This window comes from Eupeodes corollae, chromosome 1 (genome assembly GCF_945859685.1).
Source record: "Eupeodes corollae chromosome 1, idEupCoro1.1, whole genome shotgun sequence".
Lineage (NCBI taxonomy): Eukaryota > Metazoa > Arthropoda > Insecta > Diptera > Syrphidae > Eupeodes > Eupeodes corollae.
In genome coordinates this window covers 7173541-7199790 of record NC_079147.1, presented here as the reverse complement: position 1 = coordinate 7199790, position 26250 = coordinate 7173541, and the positions used below count along the sequence as shown (strand labels likewise).

The following is a 26250-nucleotide window of genomic DNA, read 5'->3' as shown; positions in this document are numbered from 1 at the left end:
GCTTGTATGGCCTACAATAGAATTTGTTTAACATTATTCCAAACTATTCATTAAATAATTTTCCGTTACAAGTTGTTGAAAAGTTCAAAGACTTGGGCGTTATATTTGATTTTAAATTTAAATTTAAATTACATATTAATTGACTTGATTTAAAAACTGGTTGTTAGAACAGAATGTTGGCTTTAAAAATATGTAAAATACTTAATTGTAAGTGTTACCGTTATTTCGTAACTATTTTTTTTTCATTTTAAATAACTATTTTTTAAATTACCCCTCCCGCCTAAACGGGGGGAGATAGAACACCCCCCCATAGTAAAAAATAGTTTAGGTTAGGTTAGGTTAATACATTTTAAGAAGAAGATAGGTTATTGCAATAACTTTTTATGTACGACATTTTTCGTTTTTCCTTCCTTGGCCAATACGTAAAGATTTTGTGGTTTTAAGACTCGTGCGCACGCTACATATAATTATTTTTTTTTTTCAAATTTACACCTGAAACTTTCAGCGTTTGTCCCTGAGCTTTATTTATTGTTATTGTAAATGCGGCTTTCAGAGCAAACTGCACTCTTTTAAGCTGAAACGGCAAATCGGTTAGAGTTATCGGAATGCGGGGTATAAAATCATTTTTTCCTTTTGCTATTCAAGTCATGATTATAGCTTTTATAATATTTCGTCCTAGGTGAGTAATCTATAGCCGTGTACCACTACATCATGCATCAAGATTTCTCATTAACAGGACTGGAACACTAACCTTCAATCTCAACTTATGAGGAGGGACCCCTGATAATTCCAAAAAATTAAGAAACTCTATTGGGTATTCTACCGCGTGGGACCTCCGCCCGCGCACTCGCCCCACGCCTCTACCGAAACAGAATTATCAGAAGTAGAAGACAGACCCGTATTTATTTATTTATTTATTTATTTCATCAATGGACTATAGTCTGCTGATTACATTTAATATAATAAATAAGCTTACAAGATAATAATAGATATTAAAACACAGCTTTGATACAAAACAATTAATTGATTAACTATCGGTATGATTATACAGATTTACATATGATAAGTTAAAAAGTCTAATACTTGTCGTTTAAATTGATCCCTACTCACTACAATGTCGACTTCATTGCAGACGGAATTAAACAATGTCAAGGATCGCGAGATAGGCTCATTTAAGCCATAGTTGGTTCTATGATTAGACACATAAAAAAGGACACGTCTGTTCCGAAGTAATCTTTCCGGGACATAGAACTTTATTAGAGACAATAATTCAATTGAATCGATACGTATACATAAAATATCTTTAATAAATATTATGTTTTGAGTATTTCTTCTAACTTCAAGCGTTTTCAAATCGATAAGTGCACATCTTGAAATATAGTTCAGCATATCATCGGTCCAATATAGATTTCAAAGTGCGAATCTGGTAAATCTTTTCTGAATTCGTTCTATTCTTTGTACACCATTCGCATAAAATGGACTCCAAATTATAGAACAATATTCAAGATAGGGGAGAACTAATGAATTAAATAAGGTTTTAAGTGTATATACGTCTCTAAATTCTTTCGAGTTTCGTCTTATAAAACCAAGCATTGAATTACCTTTGGATACAACAAAATCTATGTGCGCTCTGAAATCCAATTTTGAATCTACAAACACACCAAGATCTTTCACCAATTCGACCCTTGAAAGTGGTTCATGATTGAAGTTATATGAATAATTTATAGTATTAATTGACCTAGTTGCACTAAAAATCTTGCATTTTAAAGAATTTAACTCTAGGTGATTGTATTCGCACCAGTTTAAGAAAAGATCAATTTCCATCTGAAAACTTAAACAATCAGTTAAAGAGCGAATGGGATAAAACATTTTTACATCGTCAGCATTCATTAAGCATTTAGATTTATGAAAGGTTAAGGGTAAGTCATTAATAAAAATGAGGAAGAGCAATGGACCAAGGTGACTTCCCTGAGGAAGACCTGAGTCAACACTAATAGGATTAGAGTAATACCCGGATATGTTAACGATTTGACTTCTATCAGATAGGTATGACTCTAACCATAAAAGAAAATATCTATCACAACCTAACAACTTAAGTTTTTGGAGTAGTAAACCGTGGTGGACTCGGTCAAAGGCTTTAATAATATCCGTATAGAGTACATCTACTTGGAATCCCTTTTCGATTTCATTTCAACAAAAATTAGTGAAAAGAACGAGATTTGTGGCCGATGAGCGACCTTTAATAAAGCCATGTTGACTAGGCGATAAAAACTGTTTCACGGATGCATAGAATTTATCAGTAATAATTTTTTCAAGAAGTTTTGGAATAGCTGAAATTTTCGAGATTGGCCTATAATTTTTAATTAATTGTTTGGGGCCACTTTTATAGATAGGGTTGATAAATGATATTTTCTACTCGTCCACAAACTCTCCTGACAAGAGTGATTTGTTATATAGGAGTGTGAGAGGAAAACAGATAGGTGAGGAGCATTTTGATAAGAGAAGGGGCGGAATTTTATCATAGCCTGCTTTTTTAGAAACATCCAATTCACATAAACCATCTAAGACTTCATTCACAAATGCGGAAGAACAAAATTTATATCGGCATTGAAATTTGAATACTTAGAATTGAGATCCTCGATTATGTTTTTATTGTGAGATGATTTAAAAAATTTAGCAAAAAGGTCGGTAGAAGATTGTAAATCATTAGATTTTTCATTACCATATTCCATACACTGTGGAAAATGAGACACATTTTTGCGCTTCGAATTTATAAAAATCCAAAAAGATTTACTATTTTTTCTTATATTTGATTCAGTAGAATTTATGTATTGTTTATATAAAAAACGATTTAAAAAATCAAATTCTCTTCTAAATTGAAGGAAACGAAATCTATCAAAATTTTGCCCCGTCAATTTGAAACGCTTGAAGGCTTTATTTTTTACATTTTCCAGATTTTTTAGTCTTTTGCTATGCCATGGCAGTTTTAATGATGTTTTTTTCTTTGAAATTGGGACAAAAAGTTCTAAGCCTTCAAAAAGAATACTTTTGAAAATTGTGTACATGTCCTTGAGGGAACCATTTTGAAAAATATTTTCCCAATCAAATGCACTATAAAAACTATTCAATGCAATGAAATCGGCATTCACAAAGTTGAAATTTCTGTCTTCAGTAGGTGAAAGAAGTGCAAATTCATAAAATTCAAAATTTAACTCAAAAGCAATATGGTGAACCGAGTTATTTAATAATGGACATTGAACAGTCTCTATACAATATTTTAAATCATTATTAATAAAAACGAGATCAAGTATTCTGCCTAGATAGTTTGTTATATGATTAATTTGAAATAAATTAAGTGAAGATAATGAATCGACAACTAAACTTTCAATTTCTTTGGATGTATTGAACGGAACTAATGTGAATTCATTTTCTATGAAGCACCAGTCGATTTCACCAAGATTGAAATCGCCTAGTACGCAAGGATACTGATCAGTTGTCAATTCACTAATTAAAGAATTTATATTAATAATATGAACAGAATATAAATCTATTGTACTACGTGGTCTTATATAGCTTGCGATAAAATAAAAATCCTTAGAACTAAGACCTTTAGAGCTGACACACACACAGATTTGCTCGATATCATCAGAATCATTTAACAATTTACATTGCTTACTGTTGAACTTCAAATTTACAGCAATCAACACACCTCCATCTCGGTCCATTCCTGTTGAGGTAGGTCGGTCTTTCCGGTATACTTGATAATAATTATCAAAGAATTCATTTGAGAAAAAATGTGGATTCAGCCAAGTCTCCACAATAACGATGACGTCAAACTCATGAAGTGATGATGAAGTAAATAATTGATGAGATTTAGTTCTTATACCTCCAGCATTTTGGAAATAAACTCTCAGTTTAGACGCAGATGGTGATATACTGTAGTTTACTTGAGGTATGTCGATATTTGCTGGGTTTGCAGAGCTACAACTTATTTCACCTTGGAGTTGTCCTCCTTCTTGGGAAAATTTACAAATTTTTTGATTTGTACATGCATTACCCGTAGCGTGATGTTTAGTACGTTGGTCTGTCATGCAACGGGTCTTGCGTTCAATCCCAGCCTGTGCCACCTAACTTTTTTCACTGGTACTGCCTATTGCGAGGGATTGATAAATCATCCAAGTGTAATTCTTGTCATGAAAAAGTGCTTTCTCAAATTAGCCGTTTGGATTCGGCATATAAACTGTAGGTCCCTTCCATTTCTGACAACATTACTCGGAATGGGTGAGAGTTGTAAGTCACTAGGCCCTGGTTCTTCATGGACTGTTGCGCCACCTAATTTATTTATTTAGAAGACATATCTAAATAGTATCTACAGTCCCTGGCCATATTATATTAAAAAGTGTGGGAGCTAATGAAGAGGGAGGTAGCTATTAGCTAAAGAAGCGGTCACTTATTGAAAGAGTAATTCACGTGTGGAATCACCACCCACAAATGCAGGAAACAGTCAAATTATGTATTGACAGTATGCCGCGAAGAGCTAAGGCTCTTATTAAAGCAAAAGGAGGTTCAACAAAATATTGAACAAAATTACAAAAATAACAACAACAAAACTGAAAATATCAATTTGAATCAGTTGCTTTATTTCTAGGAAGTAGCTTATATTCTGATTACAAAATAATTAAAATGCATTTAAATATTCAAAGAACTGGATGAAAATAGCTGGAAATCAAGATTTTGCATAAAATCTTAAGTGCGTCTAATAATATGGCCAGGGACTGTATATGGAAGAATTCAACCTCAGGTTTCTACACCTGAGGCATCCTCCGGATTATCCACTGTATTATGAGATTATGTTGTTAGCTATTATTTTATAAATCATTAATCAAACGTTTTAAAATACAAAGGAAGCTAAAATATGTTATGAGGCAGCCGTTAACAGTTTATCAAAGCTGTTCACAACTTTGGCACGGCCGAACACTTGAAGTGTCTTATGCTTTAAAAACCAATCACGCCTTAATGATGTCAGGTTAGTAAGTAGTGACGCTTGTTTCTCGATTAAGAACAAGTTATATAGAATCAAGAAAGGTTGTGTTAAACATTTTAGCAGAAAATTGTTTCTTTTGATGAAAATCAAAACATATCAATAATTTCTTTAAAAAACTAAATTTGACCAATTTTTTAACATAACCTTTGAATATGCACCAAAAAGTTCGCATAACAAAACCGTTCGTCCTTTTTTTAACAATGTCAACCAGCCTTTCAATTTTTCGATCATAAAAATAAAATAAATGAAAACTATTGAATGGATTACATATCGAACAAGTGTATTTAACTATTTTCTAAAACCATTTTGAAACAATAAAATTGATTTATTATGACAACCTACATACAAAAATTATACAAATTGTATTTACATTTATGCAAGAACCACATTTTATTTTTATTTATCCTTCATGAACCATAAATATTACTATATTACCTACAGTATCAATTTAATTGTTGGTCAAGTAAATATCGCCAAGTACATTCGAAGATAATTTCCAATTGTAATCTCAGTATTGTCTTTTGAAAGATTGATAATTCTTTTGATGATGCAATATTTGTTCAAATTATGGCAGATTTCTTCGAAAACTCCATGCAATGCAAATAAGATGCGGATGCATAGCGAAAAATGATTACATTGAATTAAAGATTAAAAATAAGTTTTTTCTTTTATTTTTCTACAATATGTATAATTGTAATCTCTTGGAGAACTACACTGAACTTGTACTCGTAGGTATTAAGGTTGAAAGTGTTATAATTGAATCCATCATTGTTGATAATTTGTTCGTTTCATTTTTCATTGCCTCACAAGATCCATGCCTTACAACAGAAAGTACACAAGCGCTTGTAAATGTCAATATCAAAGTTATCCAAAATGAGAAGAAGAATGTCCGACGGACGTTTTGCCACCAAGGATCATCTTGAAATGGCATCAGTTCCTCAAGGCTTAGACTTTTCAATTTTCTGAAAACAAAAAACGTTTTGGGTCAGTTTTATTGTTAAGTAATATTTGTTTTAGGATTCAAAAGGAATATAGCGGTTATACATAAAAAAGGGTTTGGGTTAGTATTACTTCTTTTTCAGAAAGTCTAAACAAGATTGTAAGGAAGGAAAAAATACACACTTGAAAATACTTATAAAAGAATAACAATTATTTGCTCTAAGTTTATTCGTTTCAAAATTTCACTTCGAATCAAAAATTAAGAATCCGAACAGCCTCCAAAAATGTTAGTCTTGAAAATTGTTAACTTTCGAGCGAAATCGGAAGTCCCTCGTATAAATAGGAATTTTGGGATGAAAAGTAAAATAGGAAAATCAAAATTAAGTTTTTCCGGCTGAAATACTTTTTTCGTGAAAACCTTATAAGTGAGGTAGGTTAGGTTAGGTAAGGTTCAAGTGGCAGTCCAAGATGGAAACGGAAACACTTAGGCTAGTTTAATGGCCCATTGTCATACCATATGAATCTTCAGGCTTCCTTCTAAGCTCAATAGAACCAGTTTGAGTCCCTTACGAAACGTTAGAAGCTGATTATGCTGATATGATTTAGATCGTTTAGATTGTTAAAGAAGAAGTCTCCTAGGTAATTCTTGCGTTTTCGAGCCAGAGCAGGACATGTACAGAGAAGATGAAGAACTGTTTCCTCCTCTTCTTCGTCCAAACAGCTTCTGCAAAAGTAATTTAAGAATACGCCTAGTCGCGTGGCGTGCTTTCCTATTAGACAGTGTCCGTATAAGTGGGGTAAATGTTTGTTCTCTTAGATCGGTTCTAGAGAAATTCATTGGCCTTAAACTCTATCATAACAATTTTAAAGCCCAAAACTTATACCCGTATGATGATAAGTTCCTGGTTTAAATTGTGATGTTTCATACCCCACAGTAAACCCTGTTATACCAGTACATGGAATCAGAGAAGTCCATAAGGCGGGAAATACCACAAACAGAATGATGCTGTAACGCATGGTTTTTCGAACTAATTTAGTGCTCTTATTTAAATTGAACACTTTGGTGTTCGAAGGTTGACATTGATGTTCAAAATGTAGAATTTGGTGTTTTCAGATTTATAAATATGAATCGGAGATGTGTTTGAAAAAAAAATGAGAGTCTTCATTTAAAAATAATTGCAATTTTTCTTGTGTTCTTGATTATTTGAATGAACCTCTCAACGACCTGAAACCGACAAGAAAAACATGTGTATGTTTTTGTTTTTATTTGCTTGCAAATGAGTTCTTTAACCTTACCTTGATATTTCATCTTATCTAATTAAAAGAATAAAAACAAAACATTTCTTTTCAATACCATTTTGTATTTTTATTAACTAATGATTAAAAAAATGTCAAGCTGGAATTTTAAGTATAAGAACGAAATGTTGCAGGGTATTTTATTAAACTACATGAGAAGTTTCTAAAGTTTGCAGGTTAAAAATTTCAAAGTGCGCTAAACTTTCTGTTCTATTTAAGGTTTTGCAATTTATCATAAATCGTTTAATTTAAAAAAAACGCTTCGTGGATTTTTTTTCGAAGAATTGTGCTTATTGACGAAACTCATTTCGAATTTCTTGTTAGCAGTACTCATGCATTTTTCAAAAAGGGGCTGGGATGCGACCCATACTGATAACTTCTTATCCCGTCTGTCTATTTGGCTTGCTTAAAAGGTTGTAGTTTTTTGTGTTGGGTTTAAAAAGTTGTTAGTTGAATTATTCTTACAAAATTTTAAAATCACCAACATTATTTTTCATGTACAAAATTAGCTTAGTTTGAAAATCTAGTTTTGTTAAATAGATTTTTAGTCGAAAACAAATTTTTACCAATTTTTGTAGCATTTCTTAAATTTTTACAAATTGGATGAATGAAATTAATTTGAGAGATATTAAGAATCGAACATCAATTTTTACCAAATTTGCGTACTATTTCTTGTTTTTTTTTTGTGAAAAAACGGACTGTTGGATTTTTATAAAAAAAAACTACTGCATATCGAGAACAATATTTTCTGCGAAATAAAAAATGTTTGAAGACAATATTTCTAATTTTTGAAAAGTTATTTGATTAGAAAGTACATTTTTACCAACTTTAATATGGTTGTTTTGTTAAGTTTTTTATTTTTTGTAAAAAATGCTGTCAATTAGATTTTTCTCAAAGTTTTACTGAATGTTGACAACAATAGTTTTTTAAAGATAACAGTAGTTTAAAGCCAATATCTCAAATTTTTGAAAAGATATTTGAGTCGAAAATCAATTTTTACCAACTGTGAGTAATGTATTTTTTAGTTTTTATAAAAAAACTGTCAATTCGATTTTTCTCAAAATCTTACCAGATGTTAAAAACGTTTTTTTTCATTGCACAGAACTGCTTTGGAGATAAAATGATTTTGTATTCGTACAATTTTCGAGGTGGCAATTTTTTTTCTCAGTTTTTTGGATTAATAACTTATTGAAGTCGATATCTTTTCTGGTTCTTGAGCTATGGAAGACGAAAAAAACGTCGCAAACATACGTACACACGCACGCACAGACATCTTTCTAAAAATCTTTTATTTCGACTCTAGGGACCTTGAAACGTCGAGAAATGCCAAAATTTTCAATTAGAAAAATCAGAACCATAAAAATAACTTCCTTTGAGAAGTTAAAAAGTACTTTTTGTGTTCATAAATAGCCGAGGGGGCCTAATCACATCTCAAAACAGAGTAATGTCACGATAAATGTAAGAACAGGTGTATTAGGTGCAAATCAAAATTCTAATATTATTGAGTTGGTCTAATTTACTCAATCAAGGGTATTGTAACTGCTGCAGAGTGTGTCAAAAATCTCAATTCTGATATGCGGAGGCGTAATATTGGTGCTCCAACAAGATATTTACACCTCAAAACGGCTAAATAAAATGGTTTCAAAAAGAGAAAACCAGCTGTTTGCAAGATACCTTCTCAATCTCCTGACCTTAATGCCATTAAAAACGTAAGGGGTATTAAAAAAGATGTCCATAAGGCTAGACCAAACAAATGTTGAGGATTTGTGGACAGTTCTGAGAAACACATGCCACCTCTTTACCAGGGCAGATGTGTTGGATTTTGGTTGATGCATAGCGTCCATTACAAATAATGATTATTCCACAAACTATTAATAACTAATAAAATTCACTTACGATTTAGTTAGTAAAAACTGTTTTTTTTTTTGAAAGCACTGCTATTTTTATGAACACAACTGTAAATAGCAATAAGCAAAATTGTTGTATTTGGAGCAAAACAATTCTCGAGTAATTAACAAATCACCATTGCATCCATTATAATTGACTGTTTGCTGGCGTCTACATGCTGGCAGTATTGTTATAGGTGCAAGTGGTGAAGAATTGGACTGATCTAAATCAGGTAGTTACTTAGCCTTGAAGTTATTTACCAGATTATAATCAAGGGCGGACCCAGATTTTTCATCAGGGGGGGGGGGGGGTCACACACTTAGATGAGTTTTTACTCACCGCTTAAAAATGTTCTTTAATGTTTTGTAAAGGATGGTAACAAAATTTAATAATTGCTAAAATGACAAATTTAGTTATCAAATTATTTAGAATACTGTTGTCCAGCAAGTTATGGTCTAAATATTTAATTTGGATGACTCATATGAAAGCATTCCAAGATTCGAACAGTTGTCTAAATATGTTACATTTAAGAGCTAAAATACAATGTCTTAGAGGATTTCTGGTGCATTTCGCGCACGTTTTTCCAAAAACAAAAAAAAACTTTTCTTGTTTTCATTTCTATTTATGCGAAGAACGGGTGCAAAAATTTAAAAATCCATAAAATGAGAGAGGATCTGGAATGTAAAAATGTCAGGCTTTTTTTTGACGTAGTTTTTTCGAACTCAATTTCCAGGAGTCTCTTATTACTATCGTTATCACTCTGCTTACTCGTATTTGGATCTTATAAAGTCGTTAACAAAACTTAAAAATTGTTAAGACAAAAAGGTTTGGTTCTTGAATTTTAGGAAATAGTTGCATTTAAGCACATAATTTCTCTAAAAAAATTAAATTAAAACAAAGTAAGTTAAGTAAACAAATAAGCTGGGAAGAAGAGTTAAGTAGTACTCACAAAGTACAGCTTTTATATCAATAGATATTAAACGTTTATTATGTTTTTTACATAGACATTAGTTTAACAAAAGATTCACTTGATTTTTTGGGACATTTGTATTATTGGGCGTTTTTCTTTTTTAGTTCAGAGCTGAGCTCTGAGCATACTCTGAGCGAACAGAGTAGAGTAGAGTAGAGTTCTGAGCAGAGTATGTTCAGAGCTCTCTGATTTAATTATGAAACAACTTGAGCACTAAACTGTCATTTTTTGGTATATAGTTTTTTTTATGTTAGTTTGAAGGCGTTCAAAATTCTCCTTAATCAAATTAATCAGAAAAACAGTCATACCGTTGGTCCATTTGACACCTGAAATAAATTTGATTCATAAAAATGTTATATGCAATTAGTTTTTCCAAAATTATTTTACCTTCTACACCAGAGCAACCAGCCTCTTCTGCCATTTTTATTGTTTTGATGATGATTTTTTTTTATTTCCCGGCTTTCAGATATCAAATTGTTTGTGCTCAGCATTTTACTCCGTTTACTCTGTTATTTTATTCTGAGCTCACAGAGCGCGCTCTGAACTAAAAAAGAAACACGAATTTGAAGCTCTGAACGCTCAGAGCTCAAAAAGAAACACAATTATTTTTTTGACAGTTCGAGCTCTGCTCTGAACTAAAAAAGAAAAACGCCCATTGAAATTCATGTTTCAATCTCAGTTCTGAGCATCCAAAGCAAATTCACTTCAAAAGTAGATTTATTTAATTTTTTAAGATCTTTTGTATTCAACGGAAACCCAATTTTGAAGGAAATGAAATGCACGACTGGGTCGCAAGAACTTGATAAATTCTTCCAAAAAGCCTGTTCAAAAATATTGCCTATATTTTAAGATTTAAAAATGTACCTCCAAAATAAGTTTTTCTTAAAAATTTAAATTCCATTTTATTTGTCAAAAAATCTAGATTAACCTATTTTTTTTCGAAAATCATTTTAAATTTTGTCTTAAAAATATTTTTGGTATAAGCACTAAATAAAGAGCTTATAAATATATGAACATTTTACATTTACATTTCGTAAAAAAATGTTGTCCCCTTTCTGAGATATCGAGTTTTGTAAACAAAATTAGTATTTTATTATAAATAAAAAAAAATACATTTTTGATCATAAAAAATCATCATTAATTTGATCATTGACAAGAGCTTGCACAGAAAGAGAAGAATTTTGAAATCGGTCCATTAGTTCTTAGAAACTTAAAAACTAAATAAAGGGTTTTTGAGGGGTACCATTCTGGAGCAATACGAAAATCTGTTTTTCTTGTAGAAAGAGTCCAAATTAAGAACACAAAATTTAGAGAAAAATTGAGAAAAATCACATGTTTGAACCAAAAAATTTGTGTGAGGACGGAGAGCTGTTATTTTTCGTATTAAAAAAATGATAAAAACTCCTTACACTAATCAGCTGAAAATCTTAATATCAATCAACACTGTTTGGACTGTAGGGGGCCAGGAAAGACAGACAGACTGAAGGAATCGAGGTACACACTTTTTTCGACTTCTCTACCGTCATAATGTCATATTTGATTAAAAGCTCTACTTCGAAATTGATTACTTATTAACTTGCCATATAGTTCCTTTATGCCGCAAGTAAAAATCACTTCAAAGCAAACCACTTTTTGTTGAATGTCGTTAAATTACTGACAAATCTTTAGATGAAATCTTTAGTTATACAACTTAACTGTATAAGCTTTATGGCTCATATGACCCCCCCCCTGGATCGTCCATTGGTCAAAAGTTGATGAATTTGTGCTGTTTTTTGGAATAGGGCTAAATATGCGATTCATATTATGATCATGGTCCAATCTTCAGTCAAAAGTATACTTTAAGCAACAAAGTTTAAGGAAGTAAAATACAAATGTTGTTTTTATACACAAAACATAAATAGTTCAAAATATAATGGGGGCCATATCCATTAACGCAAAACGATTAGTTTTGAATTGAAGGGAACTCATACGAAAAAGCAAACAAAATAATCTCCCAATGGATCCGCCATTGATTATAATAGTAAACAAAGCTTTCCAACAATTTGGTTGTCTTGTATTATTATTTAAAGTTTTAAAGCACTGAAAGGAACACCCAAAACAAAAGGAAAAATGGAATGTTACATTGCTGTTTATCGGATCACCAAGCTCTTGAAGATGAAGGAGTATTATTGAATTCTCAGACGTTGTATTTTGAAATAATTTTACAACATAAATAATAAGAACGATGTTTCACTTCGGATGTATCTATATACTTACTGGCTTTCATCCAACGCTTCATAAAAATCTTCATCCCTTGGAACCTCTACTAGAAATCCCGGTAAGAGTCTGGTTGTTTCAGTAGCCATCAACTCGTATAATTAACTTCTAAATATAAATTAAAAAGTTCACCTTAAGACAACTTAAATATCACAACATTGAAATTCCACTGAATATTAAACTGTCTTTCTTTTATCTATTTCCCCAGATTATCTTCGTATCATTCACACACAATTCATGTCTTGAAATAAAAAAAAATAGTAACACTTGATATGAAATAAGTGAAAAGTATCTTTTTTTTGTTGTTGTGTATAAAAGCAACCCGCATCTATGTCAACATTATATTCAAAACCAACAAAGTGATATATTTATATTTGCAAGGCGTAAGCGGGAGAGGCAGGCAGAAGCAGAACAAAACAACTGCTCATCTTTAAGCACTAACTCATACTCGATATGCTGGCTGGTGAATTTGAGTTGTGAGGCTTCTGCTGTGGAATAGTAGTTCAGTTTCGGTTGGTGAAAATGTCATTTCGAGATTTTAATTCCTGTAGTAAACAATCTTATCTGTACCGCTTGTGTCTCTGAATACGTGCACCCCATTAAGTGAGCCGCAACGCCCCTCCTCCCACAACTGATGTTGGATCCGAGAGTTGATGACAAAAGAATGAAGCAGTCTTAGACAGATGTTACCCCAAACGCCCAAACCATGTTCCTTCCTGAGTCGGAGAGGTCTGATGATGGGCTCCGTGCTCTGGGCGTGCGATGGTTGATGGAATAAAATTGATAATGTGACTGGGAAATTCCTTGTGCTACATGAACTTGATAATTTGTCTAGAAACTAAAATGACAAAAAGACGATACTAGGCAATGTACATAAGAGCACATACTGTTGAATAAGGACGCTGATGCGGATAGGGGTATTATTCAAGCAACTCCCATGTGTGTTCCTCTGTACATCGTTCCCATCTACTGCCACCAAAATACTAATTGAAAACTGTAAAGCCTTAAATAGCGTCGTCGTCATCGTCGCCACCATCGTCATCATCATCAGGATCCTCCTTTGCATTATAAAGACGTTATTTTTTTTCTGATGAAAGAACCATTTCCATTTGCGTTCTGCGTACATTTTGTAGTGAAAGGCCAATTTGCTAACTAACTATTGAATACTGGTTTCGTGTATACAAATTGTGTAACTTATGTGAAGCGTTCTAATGATAATGCTGTTTATGTTTTCGAATTTACTATCACCATACTAAAAGGTGAGAGCAAAAAGTAACACCTGTTTTACTGCTGTAAGCCAGTCTCTATTTGATGTTATTGTTCTATATGCGGCTTGGCTTCATAAATTGCATTATTTTGAAGATGATAACTTTTATGTATGTTTCATTCAATTTAATTTAATTAAGTGAAAGAGGAATCTTGTTTATTAATCATTTGTTATCTTCAGATTTGAAATTAAGTAATTGCCTACAAAATTCAAGCAATCGTTTACTTGATCTTAGTTTTTAAATAGTGATATTGATTCATATGTCAAATCTTCTACAAGACCTTTTGACATCATATTGTAAACGGTGATTTTTTAAGAGCTTGAGAACTTTTAAAAAAAAAAAAACGCATACAATTTGCAAAGTCTCATCGATTCTTTATTTGAAACGTTAGATTGGTCCACGACATTTACTTTTTGAAGATAATTTCATTTAAATGTTGACTGCGGCTGCGTCTTAGGTGGTCCATTCTGAAAGTCCAATTATGGGCAACTTTTTCGAGCATTTCGGCCGGAATAGCCCAAATTTCTTCGGAAATGTTGTCTTCCAAAGCTGGAATAGTTGCTGGCTTATTTGTGTAGACTTTAGACTTGACGTAGCCCCACAAAAAATAGTCTAAAGGCGTCAAATCGCATGATCTTGGTGGCCAACTTACCGGTCCATTCCTTGAGATGAATTGTTCTCCGAAGTTTTCCCTCAAAATGGCCATAGAATCGCGAGCTGTGTGGCATGTAACGCCATCTTGTTGAAACCACATGTCAACAAAGTTCAGTTCTTCCATTTTTGACAACAAAAAGTTTGTTAGCATTGAGCGATAGCGATCGCCATTCACCGTAACGTTGCGTCCAACAGCATCTTTGAAAAAATACGGTCCAATGATTCCACCAGCGTACAAACCACACCAAACAGTGCATTTTTCGGGATGCATGGGCAGTTCTTGAACGGCTTCTGGTTGCTCTTCACTCCAAATGCGGCAATTTTGCTTATTTACGTAGCCATTCAACCAGAAATGAGCCTCATCGCTGAACAAAATTTGTCGATAAAAAAGCGGATTTTCTGCCAACTTTTCTAGGGTCCATTCACTGAAAACTCGACGTTGTGGCAGATCGTTCGGCTTCAGTTCTTGCACGAGCTGTATTTTATGCGGTTTTACACCAAGATCTTTGCGTAAAATCTTCCATGTGGTCGAATAACACAAACCCAATTGCTGCGAACGGCGACGAATCGACATTTCACGGTCTTCAGCAACACTCTCAGAAACAGACGCAATATTCTCTTCTGTACGCACTGTAAGCATTCGTGTGGTTGGTTTAATGTCCAATAAAGTAAACTGAGTGCGAAACTTGGTCACAATCGCATTAATTGTTTGCTCACTTGGTCGATTATGTAGACCATAAATCGGACGTAAAGCGCGAAACACATTTCGAACCAAACACTGATTTTGGTAATAAAATTCAATGATTTCGATTTGCAAGCGTTGCTCGTTAGTAAGTCTATTCATGATGAAATGTCAAAGCATACTGAGCATCTTTCTCTTTGACACCATGTCTGAAATCCCGCGTGATCTGTCAAATACTAATGCATGAAAATCCTAACCTCAAAAATATCACCCTTAATCTCTCGCAATTGAACTTAAATTTTTGAATTTTGAAACGTTATGAAGTCAGTGAACTATAATTTGCCAAGCCAACTGCTGAGCTGTTAACTCGTACTTTTCGGAACTAAACTGGAATGAAAATATTTAAGAATGTAATTGTTTAAATATGTCTTGTTTTTTTGTTTCTTTAAAGAAAAATATGCAAGTTCATAAATCGGTTTAATTTGACTCGCATTTCAAGAAATTGAAAAATAAATTGCACAAATTGCTGAAAAGTAAAAATTCAAACATTATTTGCTTACATGAATACTTGCTTTGTCGTAACGAATAAAATGTTCTAAGAAAATGATAAGCCCACGCAAAATCTTGACTTCAAATTCAATTTAACACTTTGTAATAATTCTTCAAAGATGATGCAACGATAATAAACATAAATTGCATATCAGCACTTCTTGGCCTTCAGCCTTGTGCAAGAGCATCAAATGAATATCAAAAGTATTTGACAATATTGAATCATTGCATCATCCGCAGTCAAACAAAGGTTTGCTGCGTTAGCATATTAATAATATAAAAGGGATCTCCAGATCTCTTTCTAGTTTAGTTTTTTCACAAGTTTATCAACGTATAGCCGATGATTTCCCCCGACCAACGGTAAAGGATCTGACGCTTGAATAAAAGTGTTTTTAATTAAAATAAAACGGTCTTTTATTTCGGTTGCCCTGTTCCCAGAACAAGAAGACAAATTTTTTTTGAATCTTTGAGAAAACTCAATTAAAATTCAAACATATACAAATAAGGATATTTTCTATCCTTTAGTAAAATTTATCGTTATGTTCTTCTTCAAAAACTTGAAATCTTTGGAATTCATTCGGTTTTGCTTAAATGGATCAAATCAAATCAAACAGTCTGTAACTATTGGTTCAAAACATTTAAAAATTATTTTTAATTATTCTGACGTTCCCCAAGGTAGCCATATAAGTCCAAATCGTGTTCTTATATTTTTTAATGATTATTTCGTTCTATCAAATCTATGCCTAATTGTAAACTGTTAAAGTCTGATGTAGAATGGGCTTAAGATTGGTGTACAAATAATAATCGTTACCACAGAGAAAATTCACAAGATACGTGATTTGGAAGCTGAATTCGACAAATTCAGTAATACCAACATAAATCAATGAGTTGACATGTTTGTTTCGTTCAAGACGTCATCGTCAGTATTATTTAGTTGTGTTTGCAAGAGATGTGATATGCAACCAAAAAAAAAATGTTATTATATTTATTTAAATTGTTGTTAAATTAACTGTATAGATAGATAGATAGATATTTGTATTTAATAAGTTTAAGATTCTTGTTACATACATTTTTTGGTTTAAGGAATAAATAATAAGGCATGACAGAAATGTCGTTATTTAATTTAATATTCAATTTAAAATGAATTTAAAACCATACAATGTTTTAGTTTTTAGAGTAATTGGTACTTATTCACTTGTAGCATAATCTACTTTTAATTCAATCAAACAATAAAAAGGAGAGTAGTTGTGACTTTTTGTTAAGTGGAAACAAAATTATTTTAATTTTAAAACTTTTACTGATAAATGAAAATTTTCTTACTTTAAGTTTATTTACAAAATCCAAGGAAAAACATGACATTTAGTAGACATAAAAATACGGAAAAAAGGTAGTTTACAAATTTTCATCAATGATTCTTCTTCTATATATCTTCTGGTATATATTTGGATTATTAACCAATCATTGTGTTTAGGTTAAAAAGTTCACCTATTACTTTAAAAATAGTTCCAATACTTTTTCTTGAAAAATCTATCTTAAAGTAATTATCTCATCATTTAGATTAAGATTACAATTAAGTCTCGAAAAAATGTCCCTTTCCGCAGATGTTCACGCTTTTCTATGAATGTTCTCCTTTCATTTTCATCCATCGATTGGATAACCTCGTACAGTGTTTTTTTCATCTGGAGACCAGTACATCCATTCAGAATAATACCACAATTTTCAGCAAGATCAATCCAATCCTTGTATAATCCAGTTTTTCGACGCATGACACTTCTCAACATAATATTTGTCAATCGGTTTCTGTCCATATAAATCACCTGTATCAAATAGTCTGCGCTTAGCTTCAATGTGATACAAAGAGTGTCGAAAGCTCTGCTTCCAAATGATACATGTACTTAGAGGGAAGGGGAAACACTTTTCTCATGAAGAATCGAAGCAAATTTTCAACAATTTGATATTTCCATACACCCCAGCTCTGTGCTTCATAAAACAGAACTGCTTTTATAGTTGTGTTAAAAACTTTATATTTGGCGTTTGTTGATATGTTGTTATTATTGAAAATTTTCTTCCAGTTCGAGCAAATAGCCGTTATAGCAGAATCGGCCTTGGCTTTTAGGCGTTTGTCCATGTTCAAATTAAACGTGACAGTCAATCCCAAATAAACATAATCCTTGACTACTTCCAATACTACTCCATCATATCTCCAGTTTTCTCCTCTTGCAGTCCGTACTGAACCATTTTGAAATACCATTATTTAATGTTGCAGAATTTACTTCCAGTCCCCATTTTTTACAATAATCAAATAGCCTATTGATCATAAGCTGCAGTGAAGCTGGAGACTAGCCAAAATGACAATGTCATCAGCATACATAATTACTTTTATTTTTAAGTTTTCAAACTCCACTCCACAAGGAAGTCAATCAACCAAGTCATCAAGAAGTAACGCAAATAACAATGGGCTGAAATTGCATCCTTGACGTAGTCCTCGATTTATTTGGATTATTATGAACGCTAGCTGTCGTTTGATTGTAAAGTTTTTCCACTGCTTTAACAAACTTAGATGACACACCTAAATTGAAAAGTTTATTTACTGTATATACATACATACAATATACATACATATGTTCACATTTTGTTTCTATTGTAATATTATAAGTCATGTACTTAAAATTGAATTCAACAAAATAGCCTTGCGAACTAAATTGCATTAAAAATTGGTATATTGGCGTTTCGTCCCGGGATTCTCACTTGTAGTCATCAATTAACCCTAAAGCTATTTCGAATTTAAAATTCAACAGTCCAATAATAAGTGAAATGTCTCCTACTTATAACACCTCTTTCACACGAGACGATTTCGTCCGTACGGTTAAAATCCGTACGATTTTTTTTCCGTACGGACTTTGTTCTTACACATAACGTATTTTCCCCGTGAATCGAGTACGTTTGGTTTTATTTTTGATATTTTTCTTTAGTACAAGTGACCACAAAAACAGATGGCAGAGAAATAAAAATCATATTTTGTGAATGCGTTCGCGTAGTCACGTACACCACTGATAAGACGGCGACGGAAGGCACGGTCGCCGTATATTTCAGTCGTTGAGACGGCTGATTTAAATCGCCCGTACGGAAAAAAACCCATCTCCGTCCAGTGTGAAAGCTTTAGTTAATTTTTTAAGTTTACTATTAATGGCTCACGGATAAAAACCGTTTAACCGTACGGACGAAATTGTCTCGTGTGAAAGAGGCCTATGTATATAAAACTTTTATCAAACAAATTTCCTTGTTAGTTCTATGTTATATTCTACGAACAATTTCGTTTTACATTAAACGGTCTAAATCCTATTTTAACATCATTCATCATCAAGGAGATACTTACTTCGGTGTAAACTAATCCGTGTTTAAAAATTGTTTTGTTTATGCTTGTTTTCATTTTGTTTTTCAGAGAAATATCTATAAAGTAAATACCTTGTCTCAACCTAAAGATATGTAGTTTCTAGCTGATTGCATTTATCCTGGCCAGTACCTTTTTTTTACTTTGAAGTACTCTTTCAAGGAAAAATCAAATTGCCAATGTAAGCGCCTGATACTGCTTGATATTTCAGTTGTAAGTTTCTCAGCATATGAATATGAATAATGACAAAATTAGAGAAGGATTAAAACTGTAGATAATATGTTTCTTAAAATATTCCTTGTATTTACTTATTATAGAAAAGTATATATTTTTCAGCTAGAATTTTATTGAATAAAATAAAATTTTATTTGAAAAATTCAAAGTAGGTTTACAAAGTAAGACAATTTTGTATGAAATCTGCAATTCAAATCGATGTAGTATAAAAATATGATCATATTTTCATAAATGCAAACATTTTTGCCTGCCTATTAGTTTAAAGAGTACTTTGTATATAGCTCTTTATTTAGTAAATTTAAAGCAAATGTTTTTAGCTAATATTAATACTTGCTTGACTACGAATTTGCCTTTGGCTTTGGCAAAAATACATTATAGTATATGTACCTCTCCACAGAAATGGTGATGATTTCAAAAGGGTTGTTGAATGCGACGAGTAAATGTAAATGTTGACAATTAGTATGGAGCATGGAGTATAAAAGCAAGGAATAGGATTCTCGTTTATAGAATGTAAGGATTAACACATTTTGAGTTACATCATTTAAACATATATAATATGGCTTTTTTGTGGTATTATTCAGAATAAATTATTTACTTTATGTAGGTATTTTTTTAGCTTTTAAAGCACAGAAGATACACGGATTCTCAGTTTCATTTGCATTGTTCAGTTTGTGGTAACAGATTTTATCTAACACCAAAATAATTTAATATCTTTATTATATAGTATAAAGAAAACAAACATTCGAACATTTACTGTAGTACGTGTTGAACAAATTGATACAAATGAAGCTTTTGAATAAAATATATAAATTATACCTCAAGATGTCTTATTGTAGCTATTGCCGACAACCATATGTTTATAATACTTCGTACAAAATATACTTACATGTTTTGATGGAACTATAACTTAAACATTAAATTAGAAAATTAGTAAAATGGATGTTTGGTTAAACCTGGGAGCAAATTTTGGTTCTGTAAAGAAGTTAAATGTACAACTTTTCAAGCTTATACATACTTAGAGCTATAGAAAAATATATCTCTTTAGATAGTATAGGAATAATAACTCTGATTTCATTGGAATGAACATAACTTTGGCTTTGTTACCTGAGGAATGGCATTTAATATTTTAATAAACCAGCGATTTGATGTACCTCCACACAAAGTAGTCCATAAAATTGAAATCATTCATTCCAGGCGTGAGCTTCAAGCATATTTCTTGAGATCACCGTAAGAGTGTTGCCCAAAAAACATAACATATGCTATTCAGGGAATGATGGGACAGGCTATGGACTTAAAGACAAATGAGACGACGACTTTTTCATCAACAAGTTTAATTTTGTCGAGATAAAGGGGTCTCATGAGGGTTGTTCTTACTTAAAAAATGACAATTCTGCAGCTCAAAATATCCGTTAAGACAGAAAGACGTTTGCCCTATAACTTTGTGACATGTCTATGAATTATAAGACAGTATTTACAATACAGTCCTAAAATTTGGCAAAAATCCTCGTATCAGATCAGGTAAGGTCAGGACGTGGGTTCCTTTACTCTATGAATAATAAGACAGTATTTACAATACAGTCCTAAAATTTGGCAAAAATCCTCGTATCAGATCAGCTAAGGTCAGGACGTGAGTTCCTTTACTCTTCAGTAGTTTAACCCACACCAAGGCATTTTGACCACAGATATGGTGTCCCTAATTTTTAGTGGTGGTGTGAGCATTTTCATAATCCATACCGAAAGAAAGGCTGAGGGTTAAACTAACAGATAATGCGTTCATTCGGACGCCTTTCCCTTGGACGTTACTTATAAGTCCAACTAAAAGAAACCATCGGCCGACTTTGAGGATGAACTTTTAGCCTCCGGCTAGGAGACCGTACGGGGAGTATTCATAGCACTGGAACTTCCGATGCTGTAATGCTTCCCAAAACCTCAGGGAGCAAAGCGAGTACCGGACCAAGCCAAACTATCGGGTTTGCAAAGCTACCCATTGTTTGTTAGCCACCCATACAAAGTCCTTCACTTCAATCAACTCTCTGTGCCTTGCTTTTTCCGTCATGATATGATTTAATTAACATACCAATGTGGACCTATTACAACTGAGAATTTGTTTAATTTCCGTGATTTTAAAAATATCAATCTAGAACATTTAAAAAACGATCTCCTTGCAGTAGACTAGTGCAGGATTTATTTTATGCCAAATGTTGATGATCGTGTTGGTTTCATACAAAATAACATTAAAAATCTTTTCGATACTCATGTTCCGCTCATAACAAAGTCATTTAGGTCGGTTTACTCATGTCCATGGTTTACAGTCCGTTGAGAACCAGGGCCTAGTGACTTACAACTCTCAACTATTCCTGTGTGCGAGTAATGTTGTCAGGGATGGAGGGGACCTACAATTTTAAGCCGAATCCGAACGGCAAATTTAAGAAAGCACTTTTTATGACAAGAATTACTCTTGGAGAATTTATCAATTCCTCGCAAGAGGCAGTACCCGTGAAAAAATTTTAGATGGTATAGGCAGGGATCGAACCCAAGACCTCTTGCATGACAGTCCAACGCACTAACTATCATGCTAATGAAATAAAAAATCTATTGCACCAGCGAGATCAATCGTATAAGCGATGGAAAAGATTTAGGTTAGATGTACTTTACAACAATTATCGTGTACTGAGAAATAGAGTAACCTGCAAAACAAACGAGGCAAAAAGACGTTATTATCGCAGGCTAAACATAAATTATGGAAAAATATAAAAGATATTGGAGTTGGCAAACAAGTAAACTGACAAAGCATCAATGTTGATTGTAATAAGTTAAATAAAACGTTTGTTTCGGCTTCTTCCTCAAATGCTGGTGAAGCACCATACAACTTTTATCACTCTAACTGTGATGATTCTTTGACCTTTTTCCGAGATCAATCAGCCGAGTATCTTTCTTTTAACTCTTTTTCCATGCCTTACTTTAGCTTCACAGCTGTTGATGATGCAGATGTCTTAGAAAGTGTTTTGTCAATACAATCTAACTCCACTAGTTTTGATGAGATAATCCCAACTTTTGTTAAAATAATTTGACCTCATATCTTAAAGTACATAATACACTTATTTAATACCATTTTTATGACATGTGTTTTTCCTTCTGCTTGGAAGCATGCAAAAAAAATACCAGTTCCCAAAAATCAAACCGATTTCAGAGCCATTGCCATTTTATCGTTTTTCTTACGTTTCCAAATACGTAGATTTCTTCAAGGTAATAAATTACTCTGTGATAATCAGTCCGGTTTTCGTCCGAAACATAGTTGTACCACAGCTTTAATAAATGTAACAGAAGACATTAGGCAATCGGTAGACAATGACAAAATAGCTTTCCTTATCTTGCTTGATTTATCTAAAGCGTTTGATAAGGTAAGCCACAATGTTCTGTGTAGTAAGCTTCGAAGTTAATTTATTTTTTCCTAGTCTAGACTTCATTCCACTGAGTTTAGGTGTTCCACTGGGCTCAATACTTGGTCCGCTATTCTTCTCTTTATTAAGTTCCTCAGTTGATATGTACGCCAACGATGCGTACGTTCAGCTTCGGAAAAGCTTTCCTTTGGGCCTTGTGGAAAATGCGGCACACGAAGTTAATAAAGCTCTGTTCAGGATTTCATGCTGATCCCAAGCGAATGGTCTCAGTTTAAATCCGTCCAAGTCAAAATGTTTGGTTATTTCCAGAAAAGCGGTTGACACTTCATGTTTTCCAAAAGTGTATCTTAATAAAAGTAGTATCGAATTCGTTGACTCCGCAAAAAATCTTGGTATAACATTTAACAAAACCCTTAACTGGAATAACCATATCAGATTGACACTGGGTAGGGTACATGGAGGCCTTCGCATGCTTGGGTAACACAAAAAATCACTCCAATTCCAATTTTGCTGTTTGGGTGTGAAATTTTTAGCAAATGTGACTATAAGCATAAGCGAAAACTCAACGTGGCGTAAACGCTGTTTAGAGTTATACTGAAGCAGGATCATATGGAGTCTCGATTTATTCGAGAAAATATGCGTCAAGACAAGGTGTAATGGTCATCTTCCGATGAGCCCAACCATTACATCGGGGCGAAACGCATATATGAACACCTACATATGCTAGTTTATTTTTATTTTCGTTTTCATGATTTTAAATAAAAATTTCATTTTCATGATTTTAAATCATATATATTAAAAATAATCGGTGTTCAGGAAAAAACAATTCGACTGTTAACAGTCAAATATTTCATCTGTTTGTAAGACATGCATTAAATAATATATCACAGAATTTTCTTTGAAGCTTGACTGAGCGACCGAGCGACGAGTCGCTGAGCGACCAATCTGAGCGATGGGTGGCCATTTTCTAAACGACACGTCGCTGAGCGATTAGTTGGAAAAATGCCTTCGTGAAGTGCGGTTCATCGTAGCTTACTGGTTGAAAGTCGCGCTCATATTTATAGATCTGTAATAAGATCGAGAATCCGTAGATTTGGTGTACACCCCATAAATCGTGAAAGGGAAAATTATGGTGAATTTCATCATTTATATCTAAATCTTCGCAGATTTCCAGATCGCTTTTGGCAATATTGTCGTATGTCAGTACCATCTTTTGATTTGCTGTTGGAAAAAGTTCGACCAAAATTAACAAGACAAAAGAAAGCAATTAGTCCAGAACAACGGCTGGTTTTATGTTTAAGGTTAGTTTTTTTTTTTAATTTTTTTAATCTTTATTTGTATTCTTCAGTTTATCCAATATAAAATTTTGAATGTCAGTTCTTATCTCAAGTTTTTCAAAATTGTTAAATTGTGCCATAAATGGCAAAAGACTTTTGAAAAATTGAAGGTCATCACTATCCTCTTCTTTTTTTGCTACCTCTTTCTTTAAAATTTGTAGTCTTTCTTTTTCTAACTCGAGAAATTCTGACTCCAAATTGTATGTTGACGCTCTCTTATTTTTATTTTTTCGCACGTTTTGGGGGCAGCTGGTGCTCGTAGAAGGAGTGCTGTTTGTAAGCATATTGACACTTGAAAGGGTTACATCCTCTTCTTCCAGTAAATCTGATATTGTTTCTGCGAAAAAACGATTTTGAGCCATTGAATAACTTTCTGGTTCTCGAAGATTTCCCTCAGTTGGATCGGGTTCAATTGTCTGCCTCGTAAAGGCCATCATTTCAAAAAATGGCCATTTCGGTTTTGTTGGTGGAGCTTCGGATCCCGATACTGGACGTGGAGCTTTTCGAAGAACCCTTCGAAAAGTGTCTTTTAGGTTTTTCCACTTTAGTTTTACATTGGCTCCTGAAATTTGAAATATAATTATACGTACATATACTATTTACAATTTTTGTATCTTCAATGTTTTCAGATTTCTCGCAACAGGTCTTTCGTTTCGAGATTTAGCTTTTGCTTTTCGAATGGGCAGAAGCACAGTAAGTAACATTGTCTTGGAAACTAGCGTTATCATATGGGAACAACTTGTGGAAGAATATATGCCTATACCAACAACTGACCACCTTCGAAATGTTATTAACGATTACTACCGACGCTGGAAATTTCCTAACTGTTTTGGCAGTATTGATGGTAGACATTGCCAAATTCAATGTCCAGCAAATTCTGGCTCTCATTATTTTAACTACCTGCATTATTTTTCTATTGTACTGCAAGCTGTAGCTGATGCTGACAAAAAGTTTCTAACAATCGAGGTGGGTGGGAGAGGAAAACAAAGTGATGGTGGTACATTTTCTGGATCTACTTTGTTCAAATTACTTGAAGCTGATAAATTTAACGTTCCACCTCCACAAGCATTACCAGAATCAAACATTGTTCTTCCCAATTTTTTAATCGGAGATGAGGCTTACCCCCTGAAAAACTATTTACTAAGACCTTATCCAAGGAGAAACTTAAATGCTCAAACAGAAAACTTCAACAAAAAACTTTCAATCGCAAGAAAATGCATTGAGTGTGCATTTGGCATATTAAGCAAGAAATGGCGGTTTTTACAAAAAAACATCGAAACGAAGCCAAGCACTGCAGTTCGTTTAATTAAATGTGCTTGTATACTGCACAATTTTGTGAGAGAGTGCGATGGCGACAGTGACCTTGATTATATACACGTGTCTGCAGAAATGGCTAATGACTTAGCTCAAACAAATGCAACCACCCAAGAAGAACAGTCCCGTTATAACAGAAGCTCAAGCAATGCGTTGAATACAAGAAACGAGCTTGTGCAATATTTTTGGGAATTCGGGCATTGAACAAAAAACACTACTATTTGTAAAGATTAAATAAATTAAACTTACCAGAACAATTACAAATTTGTCCAACTTTTTCCCACTCTTTATCGGTGACATTTTTATTTTTGTGATCTTTGTGGGTGTCCTGCCATAGCATTGGGCGCCTTTGGACAGCTGAAATTAAACTTTCAATGTTTATTGTAGACATCTTTTTTTTACGTCGCTCAGCGATCGACTGAAAAATTAAAACAAATTTGATTGCTAAGCGACGTCGCTCTGTCGCTTGAAAATTCGCTCAGTCGCTTACGGTTTATGTGGCCACCTCCATACGATTTCATGTGTTCTAATTTTTTTGAGTCGCTCAGCGGCTCGTCGCTCGGTCGCTCAGTCGCTCGTCGCTCATTACGTGGCCGGACCCTTACTGTGTAGGTTCTTAAATAAATAAATTAAATTAAATTAAATTAAATAAAAAGTCATCTGGCATTGTTTTCAGGAAACAGTTTAACAGAGCCACCTTCTTTCTTGACAAAATTAAAAAAGACGTTGAGGAAAAAAAAGGCAATCGACGAGTTCAATAATTTGTTGGTTATTTATTTAAGCGTAACAGATCTCGGGCCCCTTTAGTTGAGAAAAGAAGGACCTCCAAGTATCGATTGTGGATGAGCTTTCTACAAACAGCAAAGGTCTACTAGCGGAGTGGAACGGCATCGGGGGCAAGTTCTCTGAGATCGTTTTAATACTTACCTACCTTTTCCTCTATACTATATACAACAATGTAGGGATGAACTATCCAGCCTCAACATCAACATTCGTGCCCTTCTTGTTTGGGTTCCAGGTCATAGTGG

General features: G+C 33.3%; 1 protein-coding gene across 1 annotated transcript; it reads left to right on the top strand.

Moving 5' to 3' along the window:
• The first annotated feature begins 23592 nt into the window (after nucleotides 1-23592).
• On the top strand, nucleotides 23593-25496 carry LOC129940146 (uncharacterized). Its single transcript, XM_056048399.1, has 2 exons — nucleotides 23593-23872; nucleotides 24538-25496. Exons 1-2 carry the CDS (start codon nucleotides 23769-23771, stop codon nucleotides 25424-25426), a joined length of 993 nt encoding a protein of 330 aa, XP_055904374.1. The 5' UTR covers nucleotides 23593-23768; the 3' UTR covers nucleotides 25427-25496.
• Nucleotides 25497-26250: the final 754 nt, after the last annotated feature.

What these genes read in the sequence shown, in the direction of transcription:
- LOC129940146 (XM_056048399.1), top strand. Translation starts at nt 23,769, where the DNA reads ATGTCAGTACCATCTTTTGATTTGCTGTTGGAAAAAGTTCGACCAAAA. An exon ending in CGGCTGGTTTTATGTTTAAG is followed by an intron (nt 23,873 to 24,537) that starts GTTAGTTTTTTT and finishes CAATGTTTTCAG; the next exon opens with ATTTCTCGCAACAGGTCTTT.